This window comes from Girardinichthys multiradiatus, chromosome 11, assembly GCF_021462225.1.
Source record: "Girardinichthys multiradiatus isolate DD_20200921_A chromosome 11, DD_fGirMul_XY1, whole genome shotgun sequence".
Classification (NCBI taxonomy): Eukaryota; Metazoa; Chordata; class Actinopteri; order Cyprinodontiformes; family Goodeidae; genus Girardinichthys; species Girardinichthys multiradiatus.
The window spans coordinates 43,564,148-43,589,203 of record NC_061804.1 but is presented as its reverse complement, the minus strand read 5'-3'; the positions used below and the strand labels follow the sequence as shown (position 1 = coordinate 43,589,203).

Below are 25,056 nucleotides of genomic sequence, written 5' to 3'. Positions count from 1 at the left end.
TTATTGTTCCAACTTAGGTAGACCTTGATTAGAGTTGTTAGAAGCCAGAGGATGAGGAAGCCCCAAGGATCCGAGCAGAGAGAGAGTGTTCTGGCGGTGGAAATATTTACAGTGCAGATTTCCTGAAGAGTTCCATATGGCGACAGCCAGGCAGACAGATGGGCAGATCGACAGGAAGGCAGGACAACAAGTGATCAGGCAGGCTGACAGAAGTCCACATAACAGAGACTATGTTCCAGCAACAGACTGTGTCAGCAGCTGTCTTAAAAAGCCATGAGCTCATTAGCTGGATGAGTTGCAGCTGAGAACAATTAAGTGCCAGAACCAGCTTGCAGAGATCTCACAGTACCCTCCCCTCAACGATTGCCTCCAGGCAATCCCGAACGTTTCTCCGGATGACGTCTGTAAAAAGATGTAATGAGAGCAGTGTCCAGGATAAGAGAACGAGGTACCCAGGTTCTTTCTTCAGGTCCATATCCAGCCCAATCCACAAGGTACTGAAAACCACGCCCCCTACGTCGAACATCCAGGATACGATTGACCGTGTAAGCTGGAAGGTCATCAATGAGACGAACAGGGGGAGGGAGCTTGGTGGGTGGATTCAGGGGACTTTCCGAGACTGGCTTGATCTGTGAAACATGAAAGGTAGGATGAATGTGCATAGAAGCTGGCAACTTGAGTCTCACCGCAGAATGGTTGATGATCCTTTCTATGACAAAAGGACCGATGAAATGGGGGGCCAACTTTCGAGTAGTATCCTTTAATTTAATATTCTTGGTGGAGAGCCAGACCTTCTGATCAGTGACCTGACTGTAGTTCTTTATGAACCTTCTATAAAAATTTGCAAAACCTAAGAACCTTTGGAGTTGCCTGCGATCCGTTGGAGTAGGCCACTCTGCCACTGCCTTGGTCTTCTCAGGATCCGTTCTGTACCTGCCTGCTTCAAAAATAAAACCCAAGAAGGTCACAGAAGAAACACCGAATTCACATTTTTCGGCTTTTACAAAGAGTTGGTTTTCATAAAGCCTCTGGAGTATGGTCCTGACATGCTGGTGATGCTGATCAGTGTTCTGAGAGAAAATCAAAATATCATCCAGATAAACAAACACAAAGAGGTTGAGGAAATCACGGAGAACATCATTTATAAGAGCCTGAAAAATCCAAAAGGCATCCCCAAATATTCAAAATGTCCCAGGGGAATCTCCCTCTCGGATCCGAACCAGATGATACGCATTGCGCAGGTCAAGCTTGGTAAAAATCTTGGCAGAGTGTAATTGGTCATGTATAGAATCAATGAGTGGTAAGGGGTACTTATTTTTGATTGTGATTTGATTCAACCCCCTATAATCAATGCAGGGTCTTAATGTGCCGTCTTTCTTCCCCACAAAGAAGAAGTCGGCGCCATCTACCGGGGAGGTAGATGGCCGAATGATCCCGGATGCTAAGGAATCCTCAATGTACTCCTTCATGACTCTTCTCTCCGGTCCAGAGAGATTGTATAGTCTGCTGGATGGTAACGGAGCACCTGGGAGGAGATCAATAGCACAGTCATAGGGGCGATGCATGGGTAAAGAAAGAGCCCCCTGTTTACTAAAAACAGATGCAAGATTGTGGTATTCAGGAGGAATCTTAGACAGATCAACAGGCTCAGGTGGTTCAATTTGTTTGCTAGAGTGAGAGACAGCAGTCTTTAGACAATTCTGGAGACAGTAATCACTCCACTTCTCTACTCTGCCCTCCACCCAATTAATCGCAGGATTATGTCTCTGCAACCACGGAAATCCTAGAACCAATTGTGGGGAGATAGAGGAGACAACAAAGAACTCACCCCATTCATGGTGGTTACCTGAGGTAATGATGTGAAGGTGGGGCACTTTAAACTTCACCTGAGATATGGTTTGACCAGTGATGCCCGAAACAGAAAGGGGGTGGTTGAGAAACTGAGAAGGTATCTTACGTTTGTCAACTAGATCCAAGGAAATAAGATTCTGTTCTGCACCAGAATCAATAAAAGCATCCACTGGACACTTTTCTTGGCCAATAATAATAGTGACTGGAAAACACAGACGAGATATAGGGGAAAAATGGGACATGCTCATCAAAGTCCCCTGACCTATTGACGAGCCCCCTCTTTTCCCTTCTCAGGGCATCTTGCAACATAATGTCCACCTTGTCCACAATACAAACAAAGACCAGCCCCAAAACGACGTTGTCGCTCTTCAGGAGAGAGACGAGTGTGACCAACCTGCATAGGCTCAGGTTCCACAGATCCCTCCGAAGAGGAAGTGGGTGTATCAAGGTAAGCGGTCCGAGGTGCCATAAAGTGCTGCCACTCTGACTTATGATTCCTCTCTGCTTGTCTCTCTCTTAGGCGGTTGTCAATACGGATTGACAGTTTGATTAAATCATCCAGTCTCACGGGTTGATCTCTTAAAACCAACTGGTCCTTTATCTGATCTGTAAGGGAATTCACAAAAATACCCTTGAGTGCCGCTTCATCCCAACCCACCTCCTGTGCTGCCACCCGGTGGTTGATGGCGAACTCCGCCAATGCCCTCTTTCCCTGTTTGAGGGTAAGTAACTTCTTAGCAGCTGTCTCCTGTTGGAGTGGTTGATCAAAGACTTCCTTGAAGTGACTGAAAAAAACAGCGTAACTCAGAGACTCAATAGGGTTAGTTGTGAGAAAAGCGTGCGCCCAGCGTAAAGCAGATCCTTTTAGGGAGGTAACAATAAAAGTGATCTTGGAAGCAGCAGTCGGAAACAGAGAAGGGGAACGACTAAAAGAGAGAAAACCCACCAAAATTATTAGGGTTGCCATCAAAAAGTTCAGACGGATGGAAATCAGGTTCTCGGATCCCGGACGAGTGGGTTGTGGGTGGCTGAGGATTCTCAGAACGAGCTGGAGGATTGGAAGGAGCGGGTGAAATATTGGTTAATATTTCACTTAAGGCATGTACCATACCACCAAGTTCCGTGAGATGGGCATCTGTCGTCCTTTGTTGTTGTAGCTACTGTTGAAGCATGGTCTCAGTGGATTGGAGGCGTTCCCTCCAGGAGGTCTGTTCATCTTCATCTGATTTGTTTTTCGACATGTCTGCTGGCTGGAACATACTATCATTAATTTACTCAGGTTGTCGAAATATAACCAAATCAGAAGATGACACAGATTCGATGCACATAATTAGATTGAAATTAGGTTTTATTGTTCCAACTTAGGTAAACCTTGATTAGAGTTGTTAGAAGCCAGAGGATGAGGAAGCCCCAAGGATCCGAGCAGAGAGAGAGTGTTCTGGCGGTGGAAATATTTACAGTGCAGATTTCCTGAAGAAGAGTTCCATATGGCAACAGGCAGGCAGAAAGATGGGCAGATCGACAGGAAGGCAGGACAACAAGTGATCAGGCAGGCTGACAGAAGTCCACATAACAGAGACTATGTTCCAGCAACAGACTGTGTCAGCAGCTGTCTTAAAAAGCCATGAGCTCATTAGCTGGATGAGTTGCAGCTGAGAACAATGAAGTGCCAGAACCAGCCAGCAGAGATCTCACATACAGGTTTAAAATATCAACACAATCTACAAGCACTGATGGTGTCTTAAGGGCAGAACATAGTCGGGCGTACTGTGAGCAGCGCGGACTCCAGCCGCACTGTCCGAAGCTTCATAGTCGAGCATACCAGTTTTCTATATTTCTGGTGACAAATTCCTACATTTCTCACACTTTCTGCCATGGCGTCAGTGGACAGGGAGGCAGAGCTTATTTGGTGTGTAGCTTTGGTAAGTTTTGCCCTTTAAGGTTAATTTGTTTTGGTGTAAACTGTACTGATTTTATTACTTGTTTTGTATAGACTTGCATTATCTCCAGATCTTATCTCCACTGGAGTGGTGCAGATGGTAAGACATTCCATGGTTACAGACCATGGTTGGATAGAATAATGGGGAATTACATTGTGTGAATTCATATTTTGTGAGAGACTTGATAATATTTTGTTTGATTAAAGCTACAGCCAAGGAAGTCATTTCAACATAAGATAACATTGTTAATTAAGGCATTACAAAAGATGGCCGGTCATAATTAAGGTATGATTTAATGAGACAGAAAAATTCTTAGGTCAATAAGATAATTTTTTTATTTACTTCTACTTAACATGTTTTACCCAAGACTATAATTATAGAACTCTAAACAGGGGAGTCTTTATCTTTTCAGGATTGTAGACAGCCTAGTTCTCATGTTGTACATTCTCATTTTGATTCTCCATCAGATATCTATTCCAGGTAATGTGGTAATTATGTCTGATCTTTCAGAAATGTCTTTTGGTGTAACTCCAGGCATTAGACTTCTAATAGAAATCCATGATCCTTGAGCTCACTGGTTGATGAAAGTGTTAATTAAACCAAGATGAAAAGATGTTTCTTTTCTTTACAGCACCCACAATTAATATTGACTGGGAATTTAAAATTAAATGGTGAATGAATGCCAATTTCATCATCAGGTCTGATGCTCACTAAATTCCATCTAATCATACCCTCCAAAGCTTTCCCCTTGGATTTTTAAACTGACAGTGAACACCGACAGGGTAAAAACCAAGAAAATGATTGACACCAGGCAGCTGAAATGAATCCCTAACAAACTGCAGCAGCTGTTTGAACTCCATTAACTTACCTTGTACAATGAGATGCACTTTTGTGGATTTTGGTTTCTTGTTGGTCAGAATGGAACAGACATAAGGTCCCTCGTCATGAATGTTAACATTTTGGATCTTGATGCTGTACTCTGTGATGGCAGTGTTTTCCATCAGAATGACACGAGGATCCAAAGACCACTTCTCCCTCCCTGCAAACAGAATGGTGGTGCGGTTGAGCCAAGCCACTCGAGAGACTTTGCTGTCAACACTGCATCTGAGTGGTAGAAAGAAAGAGAAATACCACTTAGCATTTTACACAATAGTTTGCCTCAGATACCTTTAAAATGTCAAAAAATCAATTACAACAATAGCAGTTTTTCTAGGATGTTGTAAGTGAGGCTGAAGATGTTTAATGTCAAGGCTGCAAAGTCATTGCTTTAAAACATCTCTGAAGTAAGTGTTAACATCATCCAACAAATTGCACCAAACACCAATGACAGGCCCAGATGAACTGAAAAAACAATGGAAGCTAATGTGGGATTAAAGATCAATACTAAATGGATAACATTGCCCTTTTACAGAGAAAAAAGAAAGTTTATAATTGCCTTAAATTAAAAGATTTTACATATTTTGTAGTAGTGATTTTGTTGATATTTTGTAGTAGGCTAGTGTTTTTAGAGTGTAATTATTTTTTCAACAAACAATTCAATTTGGCTTCTTTGTTAAATAACTGAGGACATAGCAGTGTTTGGGGTATGCAGCTCTGCCTACTTTAAACTAGATATAAATAATTTTGGAATCTGGAGAAAAGCATCTCCAAAACGATATTAAAACACTGTTAAAGGAGTATCAATTTCGAGCAAAAAAATTATCCTTTTACAACTGCATTTCCATTTTAAGAAAAATGTTGCAAATTATTTAGTTCCCTCATAAATAATCAGTGGACTAATCTTTATTGGTATTACAGCAAGCAAAGCCTTGTTATTGCTGACCAGCTTTTGCATGTTTCCCCTGATATCTTGGTGAAATATCCATGGCCAGGTGCTCCAATTCTCTGAGGTTTAGAAGCCTCCTTATCTTTAGTTTCCTCCTCAGATTCTCTACCAGATGCATTCCCAGACTCTGGCTGGGCCGCTCCAAAGTGTTAGTATAATTTCAAGTTTAAAGAAACATGATGGTCAAATGTGCACTTCACAAAATAGATGACATCATAAGAAAATACCAATTTTATTGAAATATTTAAGCACCATCTCCAGACATCAGCCAAGTAGTTAAAGCTTGGGAACAGATAGGTCTTCCACATACACCCTGACCAGGTAAGTTATAAAGTTGTTCAAGGACAGCAAAGTCAATGTTTTTGAGTGACAATTGCTAAGGTCTGATCTCAGTCCAGTAGAACATTTGTGAGCAGAGCTGAAAAACTGTGTGTGAGCAAGGCAGCCCACAAACCTTTAGTCTTTAACACCATTTCTGTCAGGAGAAATGGGACAAAATTCCAACAAACTATTGTGAGAAGCTTATTTAAGCAAACCTAAAATATCAGACCCAAGTCGGAAAGTTTAAATGGCAAACATGTACAAAATAAATTTATGCACACTTTTATATTTGTGAGAAGGTAAAAAAATTCTTAAAGGCGACATATCATGCAAAATCCTTTTTTTTTTTTTTGCCTTTAAATACATATAGTTGTGTACTTGCAGTCTTTAAGAGTTTCCACATATCGTCAAATTACAACCACAAACTTAAATATATTTTATTGGAAGTTTATATGAAATACCAACACAAGGTGGTATACAATAGTGAAGTGTAACAAAAATTATACATGATTTCCTTTTATTTTTTTACAAATAAAAAACTGAAAATTGCTAAAAAATGCTAATGACTAAATAGAGTCCACCTGTGTATAATCTAATCTCAGTACAAATACAGCTGCTCTGTGACGGCCTCAGAGGTTGGTTAAGAGAATATTGGGGAGCAAACAGCATCATGAAGTCCAAGGAACACACCAGACAGGTCAGGGATAAAGTTGTGGAGAAGCCACTGTAGTCTCTCCAGGTGCTGCATAGATATCTTTGTATTCTGTTTGGGTCATATTTTTCAGTCTGTTCAGTTTTCTCTATCATCTGTACTGCGTGTTTTGAATAGTATTATTAAATAAACAGTTTTGCATTGTTTTAGATTCTATTCTAGATTTGTTATCAAACTACAAAATGGCCAAACGTGTTGAAGAGCAGTGCTCTTTGACCTGGAGGGGGCAGGGTTTGAAGTGCCTCAGTAGCATTTAAAGAGACAATACCAAAATGAGCTGCTCTTAGACGCACCTCGGTACAGGGGTAAAAGAGGAGCCTCTAGAGCTGCAATAACAAGGAGTTCAGACCAAAGCACTGCATTTCCAGTTTATATACACCACAACTGAATGATTTAAGTGTGGAAAGGAAGGATTTAAAAGCATGACATGTCTCCTTTCAAACAAAAGTAGGAATAATTCATTTTAATATCTCATTCTCCCATTGTAAGACCTTTACTTCAATTATATTTATATGTACTATCCTTTCTTTTATGTAAATATATTTTCACAGTTTACTGAAATTAATTTTGTTACAACCCCATTCCAATTAAGATGGGACTTTGTTTAAAATCTAAATGAAAACAGAACACAATAATTTGCAAATCCGGTTCAAACTATACGCAATTGAATTCACTACAAAGAAAAGATATTTAATGTTTAAACTGATAAACTTTATAGATTATTAGTTTAGTTATGCATTAGCTTGTACTTTGTCATTCACAAGCAAGAATGGGGTGAGGTTCACCACTTTGTGACCAACTGCGTGAGCAAATAGTCCAACAGTTTAAATACAAAGTTTCTCAATGTACAACTGCAAGGAATTTAGGAATTTCATAATCTATAGTCCACAATATTATCAAAAGATTCAAAGAATCGGCAGACATCTCTGCACATAAGTGGCAAGGTTGACAACCAACATTGAATGGCCGTGACCTTCCGCCCCTTAGTAGGCACTGCAAAAAAAACTGACATCATTCTGTGACAAGTATTACCACATGGACTCAGGTACACTGCAGAAAACCATTGTCAGTTAACACAGTGGTGGAAATCATAGACGTCGTGTCCTCCGAGACAAAGAGGAAAAGGACCATCTGGATTGTTATCAGCCCAAAGTTTAAAATCCAGCACCTGGGGTGGTATTGGGGTGTGTTAGTGCCCATGGCAAGTGTAACTTGACAATCTGTGAAGGCACCAGTAATGCTGAAAGGTACTTGCAGGTCTTGGAGCAACATCTGCTGCCATCCAAGCAACATCTTTTTCAGGGACGTCCCTGCTTATTTCAGTAAGACAATGCCAAGTCACATTCTGCACAAGTTATAACAGCTTCTCCTCTCGACGGGAGAAATAGCGGAGTCCCTCCCGGATGGCTGAGCTTCTCACCCTATCTCTAAGGGAGACCCCAGACACCTTGTGGAGGAAACTCATTTCGGCCGCTTATATCCGCTTGTATCCGTGATCTCGTTCTTTCGGTCATGACCCAAAGCTCATGACCATAGATGAGGGTAGGAATTTAGATCTACTGGTATATCGAGAGCTTCATTTTGTGACTCAGCTCTCTATTCACCACAACAGATTTGTACAGCGCCTGAATCACTGCTAACGCAGCACCAGTTCCTCAGTTCCCAAACACTTATTGAGTGTTGTTAAAAGCAAAGGTGATCTAACATTGTGGTAAACATGTCCCTGTCCCAGCTTTGTTAGAATGTGTTGCAAGCATTGAATTCAAAATTAGTAAATATTTGCACAAAAACTGCAACCGCCCAGAGAAGAGCAGGGGAGAGTTCCAGTGGAACCACCCAGCAGCCACAGTGCAGAAGCCCCATTTCTGAGTGACCCCAGCCTGGACCTTGACCCCCCACCCCAACGCCAGTCCCCAATGACCCCTTTTTTCTACCTGGTCCAAATGAGCCCGCCAACCAGAGCTGCCACAGGATGAAACAGTCCCAAGCCCCCAATGAATTCTGATTTCAACCCCATGAGTCCCCCACCTGCCATGAACCCCAACATGAATCTCTCCACAGGGCCACCCCCAACCAGGACACAGATATCGAACACATGTCCCTGAACCCAAATGCCATGAATCCCCTCCACACGAGCACATCCCCACAGATGAGCTCCATCTCCGAAAAGCTGACGAAGATACACCCACACGCTCCACACACAGCCCTACTCCAAGCAACCCCGCCGCATCCTGGCCCCCACCACACAGCGTGCCATGATGGCAAGGAAAGGGCCCCACGCAACACCACCCCAGCCTCTGCCACACACCAAAATGGGACAAACACACCTGGCAAGAGGCATACACCGGGGCAGGCGGACCCCACCACGCCCCCCACAACCATACAAACACACCACAGTATTAGTTTGAACATTAAATATTTTGTCTTGGTTGGATTCAACTGCATATAGGTTGAACAGGGTTTGCATATTATTGTATTCTGTTTTTATTCATTTTTTTACACAATGTCCCAACTTCACTGAATTTGGGTTGTCTTTTTCTTCTTTGGGTAAAATGTTGTTTTCTCCTTCCACTTCTGCTCATGGTACCATGCCAGTCTCTGACTTCTCTGGCCAATAACACTGATAATGGAGGAAAAGATGACTGAAAAGAAGAAACACAAACTGTGAAAACAGCAGTAAAGGGGTACTATTTATTACACTAAGGGTTTCTGTACAGCTCACAGTCACCCATAGAGCTTCACACAGCCAGCAGTGTCTGCTATTCCAGACACTGTTTCTTGTAAGTAGAGTTAAACAAGAACTCATAGATTCACAGATTAGAACATCCCTGCTGAACATAAGGGTGTGTGTATGTCTGTGTGTGCGTATAATAAGGTGTGAGAAAAATTCCATGAAATGAGGCTGAGAGAGACTATGAGCAACAAGAATGGCAGCAAAAACATTTACAAAGGGCTCTTAAGACAGCCAAAATGTAACACCAGACAATGTAGATGATACTTGTTAAAAATTTTAATTATATGAATATACAGTACAGACCAAACGTTTGGACACACCTTCTCATTCAAAGAGTTTTCTTTACTTTCATGACTATGAATATTGTAGCTTCACACTGAAGGCATCAAAACTATGAATTAACACATGTGGAATTATATACTGAACAAAAAAGTGTGAAACAACTGAAAATATGTCTTATATTCTAGGTTCTTCAAAGTAGCCACCTTTTGCTTTGATTACTGTTCCGCACACTCTTGGCATTCTGTTGATGAGCTTCAAGAGGTAGTCACCTGAAATGGTTTTCCAACAGTCTTGAAGGAGTTCCCATAGATGCCTAGCACTTGTTGGCCCTTTTGCCTTCACTCTGCGGTCCAGCTCACCCCAAACCTTCTCAATTGGGTTCAGGTCCAGTGACTGTGGAGGCCAGGTCATCTGGCGCAGCACCCCATCACTCTCCTTCTTGGTCAAATAGCCCTTACACAGCCTGGAGGTGTGTTTGGGGTCATTGTCCTGTTGAAAAATAAATGATGGTCCAACTAAACGCAAACCGGATGGAATAGCATGCCGCTGCAAGATGTTGTGGTAGCCATGCTGGTTCAGTATGCCTTCAATTTTGAATAAATCCCTGACAGTGTCACCAGCAAAGCTCCCCCACACCATCACACCTCCTCCTCCATGCTTCACGGTGGGAACCAGTCATGTAGAGTCCATCCGTTTACCTCTTCTGTGCCGCACAAAGACACGGTGGTTGGAACCAAAGATCTCAAACTTGGACTCATCAGACCAAAGCACAGATTTCCACTGGTCTAATGTCCACTCCTTGTGTTCTTTAGCCCAAATAAGTCTCTTCTGCTTGTTGCCTGTCCTCAGCAGTGGTTTCCTAGCAGCTATTTTACCATGAAGGCCTGATTCACACAGTCTCCTCTTAACAGTTGATCTAGAGATGTGTCTGCTGCTAGAACTCTGTGTGGCATTGACCTGTTCTCTAATCTGAGCTGCTGTTAACCTGCGATTTCTGAGGCTGGTGACTTGGAGGAACTTATCGTCTGCAGCATAGGTGACTCTTGGTCTTCCTTTCCCGGGGCGGTCCTCATGTGAGCCAGTTTCTTTGTAGCGCTTGATGGTTTTTGCGACTGCACTTGGGGACACTTTCAAAGTTTTCCCAATTGTTCAGACTGACTGACCTTCATTTCTTAAAGTAATGATGGCCACTCGTTTTTCTTTACTTAGCTGCTTTTTTCTTGCCATAATACAAATTCTAACAGTCTATACAGTAGGACTATCAGTTGTGTACTGTATCCACCTCCTGCACAACACAACTGATGGTCCCAACCACATTTATAAGGCTTGAAATTCCACTTATTAAACCTGACAGGGCACACCTGTGAAGTGAAAACCATTTCAGGTGACCACCACTTGAAGCTCATAAACAGAATGCCAAGAGTGTGCGGAGCAGTAATTAAAGCAAAAGGTGGCTACTTTGAGGAACCTAGAAAATAAGACCTATTTTCAGTTGTTTCACACTTTTTTGTTCAGTATATAATTCCACATGTGTTAATTCATAGTTATGATGCCTTCAGTGGGAAGCTACAATATTCATGGTCATGAAAATAAAGACAACTCTTTGAATGAGAAGGTGTGTCCAAACTTTTGGTCTGTACTGTGTATATATATATATTTTCAACCATATTTATTTAGTCATTACTTCAGTCAGTATTTCTGGTTGAACTATGGTGGTGGTGTGGCTTTATGCATGCTCCAATTTAACCATTAACAGCCTGCGCAGAAACCAGCAGGTGTGTGTGTGACTAGAGGTAACACGACTCATTACTGTTCAGTGGAAGGAAAAAACAAAGGTGATCATGTTCTGAAATATCTGCTCAAGGAGCTGTAATGGCCTTAAAAAAATCTAAAGGTCAGCAGCAGTCATTAAACTGTGGCCTTTTTGTTTAAGCCTGCGGGTGATGCATATTCTGCATGAAATAAATACCTGCTCTTTTGTGAATACTAGGGTGGCTTAACTTAATGTTATGATCATGGTGATTGCTGATAGAAAGCAGAGTGTTTTAGTGGTTAACACTATCTCTCACAGGAAGGAGATGTGAGTGTGAGATTGCTTATCCATCCTGCTTGTCTCTGTGATACCCTGTGATGGCAACTGTTCCAGATCACACCTCACCTTTAGCCCACTGAAGAGTAGATGTATGCTAGTAAAATGAGGCACTGCATGTGAATGAACAAAATACCGTGCTTTGAAAAGGTACCCCATGCTCCAACCCCACCCCAATTCGAGCTTCATGGTATTCACAGAAGGCCCAAAGCGGTCCGAGAAACAAACAAACCTAAAAACAAATAAATGAAAATAAGAATAATAAGTAAATACTAACAAATAAAATAATAATAATAAAACAGCTGACCTTAAAAAGTCAGCAGTTAAAACTGCAACCTATTTTGTGTGTGTGCCTAAATTTGTTGAGTTGTGGAGGGTGGGTTTCAGGTATCAGGTGAGAAGAGAAGACTGAAATATGAGAGGCATGGCTTGCCAGTGGCTTAATGTTTCATCAAACAAATTTTAACATCATCCAAAGATAACATGAGTAAATAAAAAATGTCAATTTCAAAAAACAATTTTATTTATTGATGGGAAAAAAGCTACCTAAGATCCAAAATTTACTGGCACAACTTTACCTACTTTCATGGCGACAAAAAGAGTATGGTGCGGAGAAGACTCCAGCAACACTTAAAAGGAGAACCAACTTTAATAACAGACCAATGTGTTTTAGCATGCATCCTTCAACGGGGTCATTTCAAAACTTCATACAGTTTGGGTTCAAGTAAAGAAGCATGTTACAGAAAAAAAAACATCTCATTAACCAATTACACATTCAAACATTAACAGGCTGATCGATCAGCATTCAAGGGGTGTTTGCTGGTTGAACCTGAGCCTCAACAGGCTCTGGAATGAACCAGTAATAGTTTTCTTTCACAGTTCTTGTGATTGCTATGTGTAAACTACGTTGTATGCTTTGTCGTGTGGACCTTTTGGACCTTGTATCTTTAAATATATGAGGTGATTTTCCCTTCAAATGTGATGTGGCTCATCCCAGAGCCCATTGTGGCTCAGGTTCAGCCAGCCAGCAAGCACCACCCCCTTGAATGTGGTTGTTCAGCTTGATTATGTTTGAATGTGTGATTGGCTCATTCGAATTTATGGAATGCTTTTGTTATTTGAAAACAAACTGTTATGTGTTTTGCAATGACCCTGAAGAAGGCCAAAAAGCACATTGGTTAATTAATACAGTTGGTTCCTCAGTATTTCAAGTGTTGTTGGTGTCTTCACCTCGCTAAAAATGCCATCAAATCATACCTGGCCGTATGTGAAAACGTAATTGCCTCTTAGTCCTAATAACTGGTTGTGCCACCCTTAGCAGCAACAACTGCAGAGTTTTTCTCCAGCCCCACTGGAAGGTTTTTGAGCATGAAAAAGATTTTATGGTCATGCTACTGTATCTCAATCATTGATGCATTAATTACAGCCTGTCACCCAGGTCCTGATGCAGCTAAACATAGTCAGACCATCACTCTACCACCAAAATGCTTCACCTTTGAAATGTTGTTACTCTACAATGCTGTGGTAGTATAATGCCAGATGTAATGGGACACACACATTCCAAACATTTCCCCTTATGTCTCATCAGTCCACAGAATATTTTCACCAAAAGCTTTGGGAATCATCAAGATAGCATAAACTAGACTTCTTCCCTCATTGCCTCTCTTGTTGAAGTCCAATTACCTTACATCTAAGCACATAGAATATTATGTCCTGGATTACTGAGATCAGCACCAACGTAAAAGGGTCTTTTTGGCAAATGTGAGACAGATTTCCGTCTTCTGTTTTTGTCAGCAGATGTTTTGGCCTTGGAAGTCTTCCCTGGCCAGCATTTACAAACTACACTATTTTTATCAACTTTAAACAAGTGTAAAACTGAGACTCTGTATTGGGAAAAGCACCCAGCTGGTAACAAAATCCTGATCGGCACGACCCTACTTACAGGTGTTCTCTTCAAAGCTAACTGACCGACACAGGATAGCATTGCTGTTGCTAGTCTCAACAGCATGTTTGATCATTGCTTTCTTAAATCACAGTATAATCTAACAAGACTGGATGTGTGTGTTGCTGCTGCAACACAGTGTGTGATTTCACTAATCCACATCGAGAGGAGCCAATTGAGGTGGCTCGGGCATCTATACTGGATGCCTCCTGGACGCCTTCCTCGGGAGGTGTTCCAGACACGTCCCACCCGGAGGAGGCCCAGGGGATGGCCCAGGACACGCTGGAGGGACTATGTCTCTCGGCTGGCCTGGGAACGCCTTGGGCTCTGCTGGAGGAGGTGTCTAGGGAGAGGGACGTCTGGGAGTCTCTACTGAGTCTGCTGCCCCCATGACCCGGTCCCGGATAAAACGGAAGACGACGAGTACGAGTAAAGAACCTGTATATCTATGATATGGAACAGTTCCTTTGAAAGGAATAAAAAAAGAATAGCAGCTTTTCTCTATGTCCGTTATTCAAAATTCCGCCGCTCCGTCTTTACTTAAACAATTTAATTGCAAATTATCTTATTAATTAGAAAAACTAAATTGCTTAGATGATCCAAAAAAAAAAGAAAAATCGAAAGAAAATCTTTAAAAACTGGCGCTGGTATTTTTATTTTAATTTTTTTTATAAAACCTGTGGAAAAGCATGCTTCTTCATCACAGGTATTTGTTCTGTCTCTCTAGACAGCTATTTATATCACTCTACCACTGATGTATTCTGCTTTTTATTTGCTGTCTAATATGTTGTTTATTTGCACAACCAAATCTAAGTCTGTAGATGATGCATTTCAGTTTTATTTCCACCACAACTTTACTGCAGAGCATGAAAGGTGTTGATACATTTTTACTCAAATGTATCTAACTCGGCACACAGAAGATTATAATGAAAACAATTCATGTGGAAAGGGTCTGAAAACGTTTCTCAGCAAGCTCTGGAGTAATGTTCCCTGAGAACTTAATATATGAAAAGTTCCATAAAATAACATGAACCACGTAAATAAAAGTTAATGCTATGCAACATTTATTACTTCCTTACTCACAATTTTTTTTATACATTTGCTATGCAGAAAACTGTTGTCAAAAAATAGTCTAGGTGCTAGGTCAATATATGAGGTCAAGTCAAGAAGCAGGCATTTCTCAGCAGCGTAGGTAAAATAATAAAATAAGATGTGCCTGGCATATGTTCAAAGCTACTTTGTTGACTGTGAGGCAAACAAATGAATAAATATTTTACTCAAGACTTAAACCTCCTCTGCATTGCCAGCAAGTACAGTCAATTATATATATATATATATATATATATATATATATATATAATTATGCAAAAGCACTGTTCTTTATGCAAAACATACATTTTTTTTTTGGGACATGGATACAGTAGAAAAATGGAAATTAAAGCTGAACACAGGAAAAATAAACTGTCCTAATTAACTTAAAACAAACAGTGGTTTAATTATATTCTAATTAAATTAAATTCAACCCCTAAATAACTACATCAAATTTAGGAAAATTATTTAGAGCAAAATGTTTGGGAAAAAGGTACTAAGAGAGCAACTATCTGCCATGCTGTTTTTTAACATAATTCAGTCCTGTGACTTGAATATGTAATGGAAATTCTTTTATTAAGTGTTCCAAAGTGTATGACCTTTAGGTTACCTCACTCCTCAGAACATCTGTGTTAGAGGAGGAAGCTGTAAAGCCATTATCAGAAGTTTAATGGTTAAAACTCATGCTTTAGGGGGATGTCTCGGGAAGGACAGATGGGTTCTTAGATAACTTTGTCACCTCTGAACCCGAGAAGGGTCTGGGGTCATAAAACACAGACTCTTTGTAGTTGAGATAACACTGTAATGTTTGGTATAAATACTGTGTGTAACTGTTGATTGGGGCTCTGCTTCACTGACTTGCTCGGTGACAGAGTCATTCAAACGCTGAATGCCTTTGAATAAAACTTATAAAGACAAAGTCCGGATTTTCTCTTGTTATGAGTCAACTTCTACCCACTTTGATAAGAAAATTCCACAACAATTTTAGCGTCACGAACAGGATCTAACGTGCCAGAGGAGACCGCAGGATGGGACACGGACGCCTGGCCAGCCTGAGAGTTGTTCTCAGTCCACTTCCATATTACGAAGGGGAGTCCGGGTGCCCGCCTGCGGCTTCTGGCCGATTGGATCCGAACTATTTGTCTTCAAATATATCTGGGTAAGAAGTTGCTCTGTATGATATAATGTATATTATTATTTTTATTACACATTAACCATCATCTCCTAACTAATTAATTAGGTTCCAGAGTTGCGAGAGGGAGGACATCAGCTGAGGACCCGGTCACCCTGTAAAGGAATTGCAGGGAGGTTCTCATTGGTAACAATGGGATAAAGCAGAACACAGGGTTTTGCGGGTGGTTTTTAGCAATTTTCTACACCTCACAAAGGAGAAAAGCCAGACGGCAGACTTGCCGCTGAACGGGCAGAAGAGAAACAGGCCGGAGCAAAGTTTCTTCTTTCTCCCTCCTGAAAGAAGTTAAAGTGGACAAAGAAAGATTGAATGTCTCACCAACAGACCTGGGAAGGGCCTGGTTTTTTTGGACTGATAGAGGACTGTGTGCCATGACAGTCTGACTCTGGAGCGATTAAGAAACTGATGGGTGTAACGTACAAACACACACACATTTGCATAAATCTTTTCCTATTTTCTGCAACGAAGAACGCTTATTAATCGCTGCTTATGTGACGCTTGCTTGACGTTGACAGATATAGCGGGTTAAAATATTATTTTACGGTTAGAAAAGTATCTTTAAAAGGGTGATAACTTAGCTCATTAGATACTTCCCGGTTAATTCTTTCAGAGAAGCAAGTCCTCTTTCGTCGTGGAATATTCAGGGTCAATTATTCTAGTTATTAAAAGTTATTAAAAGCAGAGGAAGTTACAACATCTCCAAAACTCAGCAGTAACCAAGTGTTTCTATGATATTCTCAGGACAGATCTCATGAAGGAGCATTTTTAAAACCCAGCGCATGCGTAAAACCTGATGGGTTTCTCCTTCAGGTATTATTTGCTGTTGTCAGATTTTGTATCCCATAAATCTAATGGGTAGAGACCTCATTAAAACAGGCTTAGTTCTACTGCAGATGGTCTTCATACAGTCTCTGACACAGTACTTACAGTTTGGTGCAGTTTTTGTCCGCAAGTGTTAACTGACGCTTATGGAAAGTACAAATTCATTGTTTTTCACAGCAGCTGCTGGGAAGAGGTTATATTAGGTTTTTTCTTCCCTCTTCTGATTCATGCAGCGTGTTGATTTACACTGTACCTTATATCAGGTCCTGACAAAAACTATGAAAGGCTTGGTTCTGCAGGTTCTTTTTTTCTCCCTTTGGGGAAGGAAAGAGAAACCTAATCAGTTCTGTGTTGCATAGGAATATTAAAACACTTGTTTTCTAAGATATCACTGACTAAAACTTTTGAGAGTAATTGGTTTTGTTAAACACATTTTCCTTGGTAAAAACAAACCTTTAAAATGAGAATGGAAAGAATTGGGTTATTTTTGAAGGTGAGAAAAAATCTGATTGGACAGTGGTACCACACAAAAATTAAACTAATCTCATGTTCCCTAAAAGACTCTGCATGAAAAGGCCTTCAGAACCGTGGAGTTATTTTCCACCACAGTACCAAGTTTTTTAAGCATGCTTTTTCTTTATTTTAAAACAGATCTGGTTTTTGTTTTGTTTTTGGCTTTTTAGCATAATGTTTGTGTGAAGCTTCTTATGAACTGTGTTAGAAGCAAATATGATGTGAGGTAAATTAGGAGCTGTGAACTAATAATTTTAAATCTGATTATTGTCCAAGCAGAAATAATATATTTAGCCAATCCTTCAATCTCTGCAGAAAGTTAACACCATTGTTCAATGCAGTAGTACTCAACTTGTGGTTCCTGGACTCCTGAAACCCGTGAGCCATAAATTTTGGGTCCATAAAATTATAATATTTAATTAAAGGTAGACCGATTACCTATTAAAATAGATCTAAGCCAATGATGAGTTCCAGTCATTTGGTGGCTTTGAAATGCAATAATACTCACAATTTCTACTCTGGGGAACACAGATTGGGATTGAAGAGTTTTGTTTTGGAACCAAGGTTAGGATTTTTATAACGGAATCAAGACAAGTAAAATCCTTCATTTTAGGAAAAGAAAAGAAATAAAGGCCCTCTTAACAGTAAGAGGATGGTCGGCTCAAACTCCAGTCTCCTTGTTTGATTTCTTAGGGTTTAAAGATTAAAGGAATACATAGGAGTAGAAAGGTACACAAGGTGATTTCAGATTACTAAGAGATAAAATATTGGAACATTTATCAGCATTTGGATTATTAAAAAGGGGTTCTAGTAATTTTTCTAATGTTTCTCCCCAACTCTCAAAATTTAAATAGCCAATTTAAAGAAAATGCTGTTTGTTCTTTTTGAAACACTATGTGGGAAAAAGTCCAGTTTGAAGTCAAGCTTCTTATCTTAATTTCTGATTAAGTTAAAAACTGCAGTTTTGCTTAGTTTGGTATACCATAAAAATGTCAACGCCGACTTTTCTAATTTCCCCTCGGGGATCAATAAAGTATCTTTGAATTTGAATTGAATTGAATTAAAATACGTCTTTGCATTTAACTTGAAATTCTGCAATATAGCTGTGATCAAATTGAGCCAAACAAAAAGAGAATTATAACAATAACTCTCAGGATTGTAGTTATTATTATAGAGTTACAGTACAAAGAATTAGCAAAAGGTTTCAGCATCAGTAAATTTGGATTCATTTAAGAGAAAACTGTTGCTGTGCTTCTAAATACTTTGAGATCTATTTGGACTATGTGCACTCATTTTTAAAAAAGGATCCTGAAGATTGTCATAACAAAATTGATCAATTATAGCATTAAAAGATATGGCTGAGAAAACATATTCTGAAAAGAGATTGTTAAAAATTTCTTTTAATTCTTGAAGCTTCAAATTTGGCCATTTGTTTGTCTTGATATTTTGTCTTTGTTTTGTTGGAATTAATGTTTGTTGCATGACAATAATCCATGTTTAGAATAATGTTTCCAAATTCCAGATTGATTAAACTTTGAGTTTTCAGGAGAGTTAAGAAGCAGCTTGTTTCTGAGGTAGGTGCATGTTAATAGTTTTGCAGTTTAAGGTACACTAAGGTGGGTTGGAATGAAGAAACTGTGGGTCCGCCCATAGGCTGTCCATCAAAGGTTAGTTCATGCCTTTGCTCCCATGGTAAATCTCAGTACCTCCCTTCCTGGGTTTTAACACTGTTTAAGAGACAATAGCATCAAAATGCTTGTAGTGATCGCTGCCTTAATAACATGTTTTTTTGGATGTAGCATGACTTTTAGATTTATGTGTTTTACTATTAAAAGGTTAATGAAATAGTTTAAACTAGTTTGAAGAATTAGTTTTGCATGCAGAATCATGGGTGATTTATTAGATTGAAAGTTTTTCCTGGTGCCATTAAGCTAGCTGACAGTTCAAGATATGCCAAAAGTAAGGAATATATTTTTGATAAAGAATCAGAGTCATGACTTTATACTTGGTGGGAATTATTTATTAGATTCGAATTTGTAGGGTTTATGCATCTGAATTACATTAGATGTCCATTAATCTAATACTCATCTTCATACAAGACAAATCAGGATGATATGTGACTAATTTCTAAGTGAGACATTGATGAACTGAATAACTAAAGTTTGTGTTTAGTTGTTAATGGAACTGAATTGCAGTTAAAAAACATCTGGATTTTCTTTATGTTGCTTTCATTAAATTCATAGTGACACATAGTTATGTCAGAATTCATTTCTTTGGTTCTTTGTAATGTGATCTTGGTTACTAGAACATTTTTGTACAAACATTTGCTGAATTGCCGCATGGGTTGGACCCTGCGCCAGAAGAGGGGAATGTCAGAATAAAGTAACATGGGGTTCCAAAAGTTGTAGCACTCATGGGAAAAAGGGTAGCTCAGACCTCCAGTGAGGACTTAGTGACAATGTGAGAGAGACGTTGTACTTTGTTTATATACAGGTCCTTCTCAAAATATTAGCATATTGTGATAAAGTTCATTATTTTCCATAATGTCATGATGAAAATTTAACATTTATATATTTTAGATTCATTGCACACCAACTGAAATATTTCAGGTCTTTTATTGTCTTAATACGGATGATTTTGGCATACAGCTCATGAAAACCCAAAATTCCTATCTCACAAAATTAGCATATTTCATCCGACCAATAAAGGAAAAGTGTTTTTAATACAAAAAACGTCAACCTTCAAATAATCATGTACAGTTATGCACTCAATACTTGGTCGGGAATCCTTTGGCAGAAATGACTGCTTCAATGCGGCGTGGCATGGAGGTAATCAGCCTGTGGCACTGCTGAGGTCTTATGGAGGCCCAGGATGCTTCGATAGCAGCCTTTAGCTCATCCAGAGTGTTGGGTCTTGAGTCTCTCAACGTTCTCTTCACAATATCCCACAGATTCTCTATGTGGTTCAGGTCAGGAGAGTTGGCAGGCCAATTGAGCACAGTGATACCATGATCAGTAAACCATTTACCAGTGGTTTTGGCACTGTGAGCAGGTGCCAGGTCGTGCTGAAAAATGAAATCTTCATCTCCATAAAGCTTTTCAGCAGATGGAAGCATGAAGTGCTCCAAAATCTCCTGATAGCTAGCTGCATTGACCCTGCCCTTGATAAAACACAGTGGACCAACACCAGTAACTGACACGGCAACCAGACCATCACTGACTGTGGGTACTTGACACTGGACTTCTGGCATTTTGGCATTTCCTTCTCCCCAGTCATCCTCCAGACTCTGGCACCTTGATTTCCGAATGACATGCAGAATTTGCTTTCATCCGACAAAAGTACTTTGGACCACTGAGCAACAGTCCAGTGCTGCTTCTCTGTAGCCCAGGTCAGGCGCTTCTGCCGCTGTTTCTGGTTCAAAAGTGGCTTGACCTGGGGAATGCGGCACCTGTAGCCCATTTCCTGCACACGCCTGTGCACGGTGGCTCTGGAAGTTTCTACTCCAGACTCAGTTCACTGCTTCCGCAGGTCCCCCAAGGTCTGGAATCGGCCCTTCTCCACAATATTCCTCAGGGTCCGGTCACCTCTTCTCGTTGTGCAGCGTTTTCTGCCACACTTTTTCCTTCCCACAGACTTCCCACTGAGGTGCCTTGATACAGCACTCTGGGAACAGCCTATTCGTTCAGAAATTTCTTTCTGTGTCTTACCCTCTTGCTTGAGGGTGTCAATAGTGGCCTTCTGGACAGCAGTCAGGTCGGCAGTCTTACCCGTGATTGGGGTTTTGAGTGATGAACCAGGCTGGGAGTTTTAAAGGCCTCAGGAATCTTTTGTAGGTGTTTAGAGTTAACTTGTTGATTCAGCTGATTAGGTTCATAGCTCGATTAGAGACCCTTTTAATGATATGCTAATTTTGTGAGATAGGAATTTTGGGTTTTCATGAGCTGTATGCCAAAATCATCCGTATTAAGACAATAAAAGACCTGAAATATTTCAGTTAGTGTGCAATGAATCTAAAATATATGAATGTTAAATTTTCATCATGACATTATGGAAAATAATGAACTTTATCACAATATGTTAATATTTTGAGAAGGACCTGTAAATGGTGCATAGCTCCCTAAGACCACATTCTGAAAACCTCTCTGAAATTATGGTGTTGATTCTTTTGTGAAATTTTACATCTCCACAGATTAGACCATTTTTTAAATTATTTTTGGGTATTCTGAAACTATTAAATATTGACCTGTAATCAGGCCTTCCTCAAACATCATGTCACATTTTTGATATTCAGAATATTTAGCTGATGGTCACTGCTAGTATATCAGGTGAAGTCAGAAGATTAATTCTTTTGATTTTGTTGGATGTTTTGATGAAGTTCATGTAGTTAAGCACTTAGGTTTGAGAATGGGACTGTGAATTGAAAATTAGCCAAGTGTTGTGAAGGCTCTGTTCTCACTTATATGAGATTGAGACAAAGGACACAGGCAAATCTCAGTCCTTTTGAAGTGCTGTGTGGCAGGTCTCCTAATTTGGACATGGGGATATTGCCAAGATCATTTTCTTCCACATCTTTGTGTGAAGGTAGGAGTTTGTTTTACTGTCAAAACCTGTCCACTGTGAAGGATGCATTACCAGAAACAGCCACTTCCACCCTCCAGTCCTTTATTCCTGGCGACTGGATTCTGCTCAGAGAATTTAGGAGAGAACACAGGAAGTCCAGGGCTGGAATGGCCCATATCAGATCCTACTAGACACCCAGGAAAGCTGCAGGAAAGCTCCTCCAGCTTCATCTGGCTTCCAGGACACAAATCATTTTCCAACTGGATCATCAACGGCCTGACAGGTGTGAGGACAGCGGACCACCACAAGACAAAGAACTGTAAGTTGATCACTGGCGAGTGATTGAAGAGCTGGTTGAAGAACACTGTTCTTACAAGGGCACAATAATCCCTTGGGCAGTGCCACGTTATTTCAGAATCTACTTAAGGCCATCGCATTGCCTGAAACTTAGAAATCATAAGGTCATTTGCCTCAATGCACACACACCACAGTGAGAGACACATAGGAAACATACAGGGAAGACCTCTACACATTTGCACATAACCTTTCTCTGGATGATGGACTGGCGACGTCTGCAACAGAGAGACAGTGAAACATGCGCCATCATTTCTTAACATTTGATGGCTACTAGGCTCCTTTGCCTGGACAGCGAGGGTCAGCCAAATTCTTTTCTCCCACTTTGACAGCGAGACTGACTCTGAGGAGGAAATCTCGGATGCTTTTATCTAACTTTCATGGTTATTGCTTGATATCTATCATTATGGTATTATTACAAATTTGAATGTGTTCATTTCCACTGTTGTTTAGTTAGACTATGGAAGCCTAACTTCCAGCAGGTTAGAGTTCCTGTTTCTAAATATATTTCTAGAGGAGCTTCCTACGACCGCCCACCTGTATCAGACTGGTAACAGGGCAGCTTGAAGCCACTCAGGAGAGGCAGCAGGATTTTTTTGTTTTTTGTTTTTTAAGTTGTGTTTATAATTTGTTTTCTTTGGAAAAAACTGTTTGCTTTCAGTACCAGAAGAAAGGACATTCCACTTCAAGGTCACGATGCAGCTATATGGAAGATTGTCTGTTCTGATGCTAATGATTGGTATTGCCAGTCTTTTTATAACTCTTGTGTTCATTTGGAAAAGGTGCAGCAAAGATAATGTAAGGCTAATCCGAGGAATTATGCTAATAATACTCATCAGCGGATTCGAAGAGAGATTCATCACTTTCCTGACTACTATGATCATGCTGATAATGTTTGGTGGCAACGGATGCATCAAACTGTGAGGAAGATTAGAAATGACAGTTGCTATGTTTGTTGTTTGATTCCACGTGCTATTAATGATCAGCCATTTTTAGTACCTGTTCCTATTGATACTGCTTATACCCTAGCTACTTTCTTTCCAGATAACAGGTTGGTGGAAGTCATTTTTCCTTGGGTGAGGAATTATACTGTTAGGGAAAGCAGAAATGTTAGTAGATTTTCTAGTGAGACTAATTTAACATGTGCATCTACAGGAACTCTTTATAGAATTCGGGGTAATAGAAATCCGATTAAAGATCCAGATATTTGTATTACACAGGATGAAAGTAGACCTTATTTCCTTGGGAAGACAGTAGGTTGCGAAGCTATTATATCTGTTTTATGTGCTTTAATCAACAGACATAAATTTGAGTCATGTCCTATCAGAACTGATCCTTATACTATTTCAGGATCTTTGGTCCCAGATCCCTTTGTGTTAACTCTTAATCTTACTGCTTTATCTGAGGAAGGTTTCACTGTTCTGACTACGGAACAGCAGGCTATTAGAACAATGAGTTTGCAAATAGAATGGCTTTGGATTGTCTGTTAGCTGAGAGGGGTGTTGGTTTTGCAGAATGTTCCTTTAGTTGTGATTATCTTGTAATCAGAAGAAAGGAGTTGTAATGGAAATTATTTTATTAAGTGTTCCAAAGTGTATAACCTTTAAGTTACCTCACTCCTCAGAACATCTGTGTTAGAGGAGGAAGCTGTAAATCCATTATCAGAAGTTTAATGGTTAAAACTCATGCTTTAGGGGGATGTCTCGGGAAGGACAGATGGGTTCCTAGATAACTTTGTCACCTCTGAACCCGAGAAGGGTCTGGGGTCATAAAACACAGACTCTTTGAAGTTGAGATAACACTGTCGTGTTTGGTATAAATACTGTGTGTAACTGTTGATCGGGGCTCTGCTTCACTGACTAACCTCAGTGACAGAGTCATTCAAATGCTGAATGCCTTTGAATAAAACTTATAAAGACAAAGTCGGGATTTATTGTTGTTATGAGTCAACTTCTACCCACTTTGATAAGAAAATTCCACAACAAATATGTGAGTCTGCCAAAGAATAATCATCAAGCTAATGACCGTACAATTCACAGAAATGATGAATCATATGATTGAACTTTCTTCAGAATAATCAAGAAGACAAGAGCCCATATAGGGCTAGGTACATGGGTGAAATAGAGACTAACTGAAAGCTCTAAGGGACTTGGGTTATGCATCCAGTTTACTAAACTTGCTTATTAGGAACCAGAACTAAACATGATACAGCTAGCTCTCTTTTGAACCCTTATGAATCCTCTTGAAATCTTATGTTTCACTTTGTGAAATGTTTAAAAAATGTTTTATTGATAAAGTGAGTGCTGTCAGGTTTTAGCACTGGATGTATGCCAATGACAGATAAAATAGTTGGTGACAATAAGAAAATGAAATATCTTGGTCATTTTACAGAAGGCCTGATAGATGATAATGATATTACCAGGCAGCATCGTATGTTGTACGCTCACGTCAACATTATCTCACAAATATTCAAAGATGAATATATATATATATATATATATATATATATATTCATTAATATATATCATTTTAAATAATGTCACAGCAGGGCTAATTTTCTCAGTGTCTCTGTGGCTGTGAGATCAACAGTTGTTGGATTCAACGGTTTTAACTAGAAGGTAAATTCAAACATGGCCGCCGGTTAAACCTTAATTTAGCTTTATAACCCACTCCAAGAACACACTATAAGAAAGAACCAACACTAGTGGCGGCATGCATACCAGGGATGTCGGTAATGAAACCAAATCCTACAGATCCTCAAACAGGTAGCACTAGTGGTGGAAACGTTACCAAACAGTCCAAAGATAAGAGTCAGGCTAACTGCCTCAGA

At 40.0% G+C, this 25,056-nt stretch overlaps 1 protein-coding gene across 3 annotated transcripts in view; it reads right to left on the bottom strand.

Moving 5' to 3' along the window:
• opcml (opioid binding protein/cell adhesion molecule-like) overlaps positions 1-25,056 on the bottom strand; it is a 508,488-nt gene that overhangs the window by 108,960 nt on the left and 374,472 nt on the right. For all 3 annotated transcript variants that reach the window (XM_047379029.1, XM_047379028.1, XM_047379030.1), the window contains one exon: positions 4,660-4,895. In XM_047379029.1, the coding sequence (XP_047234985.1) occupies positions 4,660-4,895 (236 nt within the window). The remainder of the gene's footprint in view (positions 1-4,659; positions 4,896-25,056) is intronic.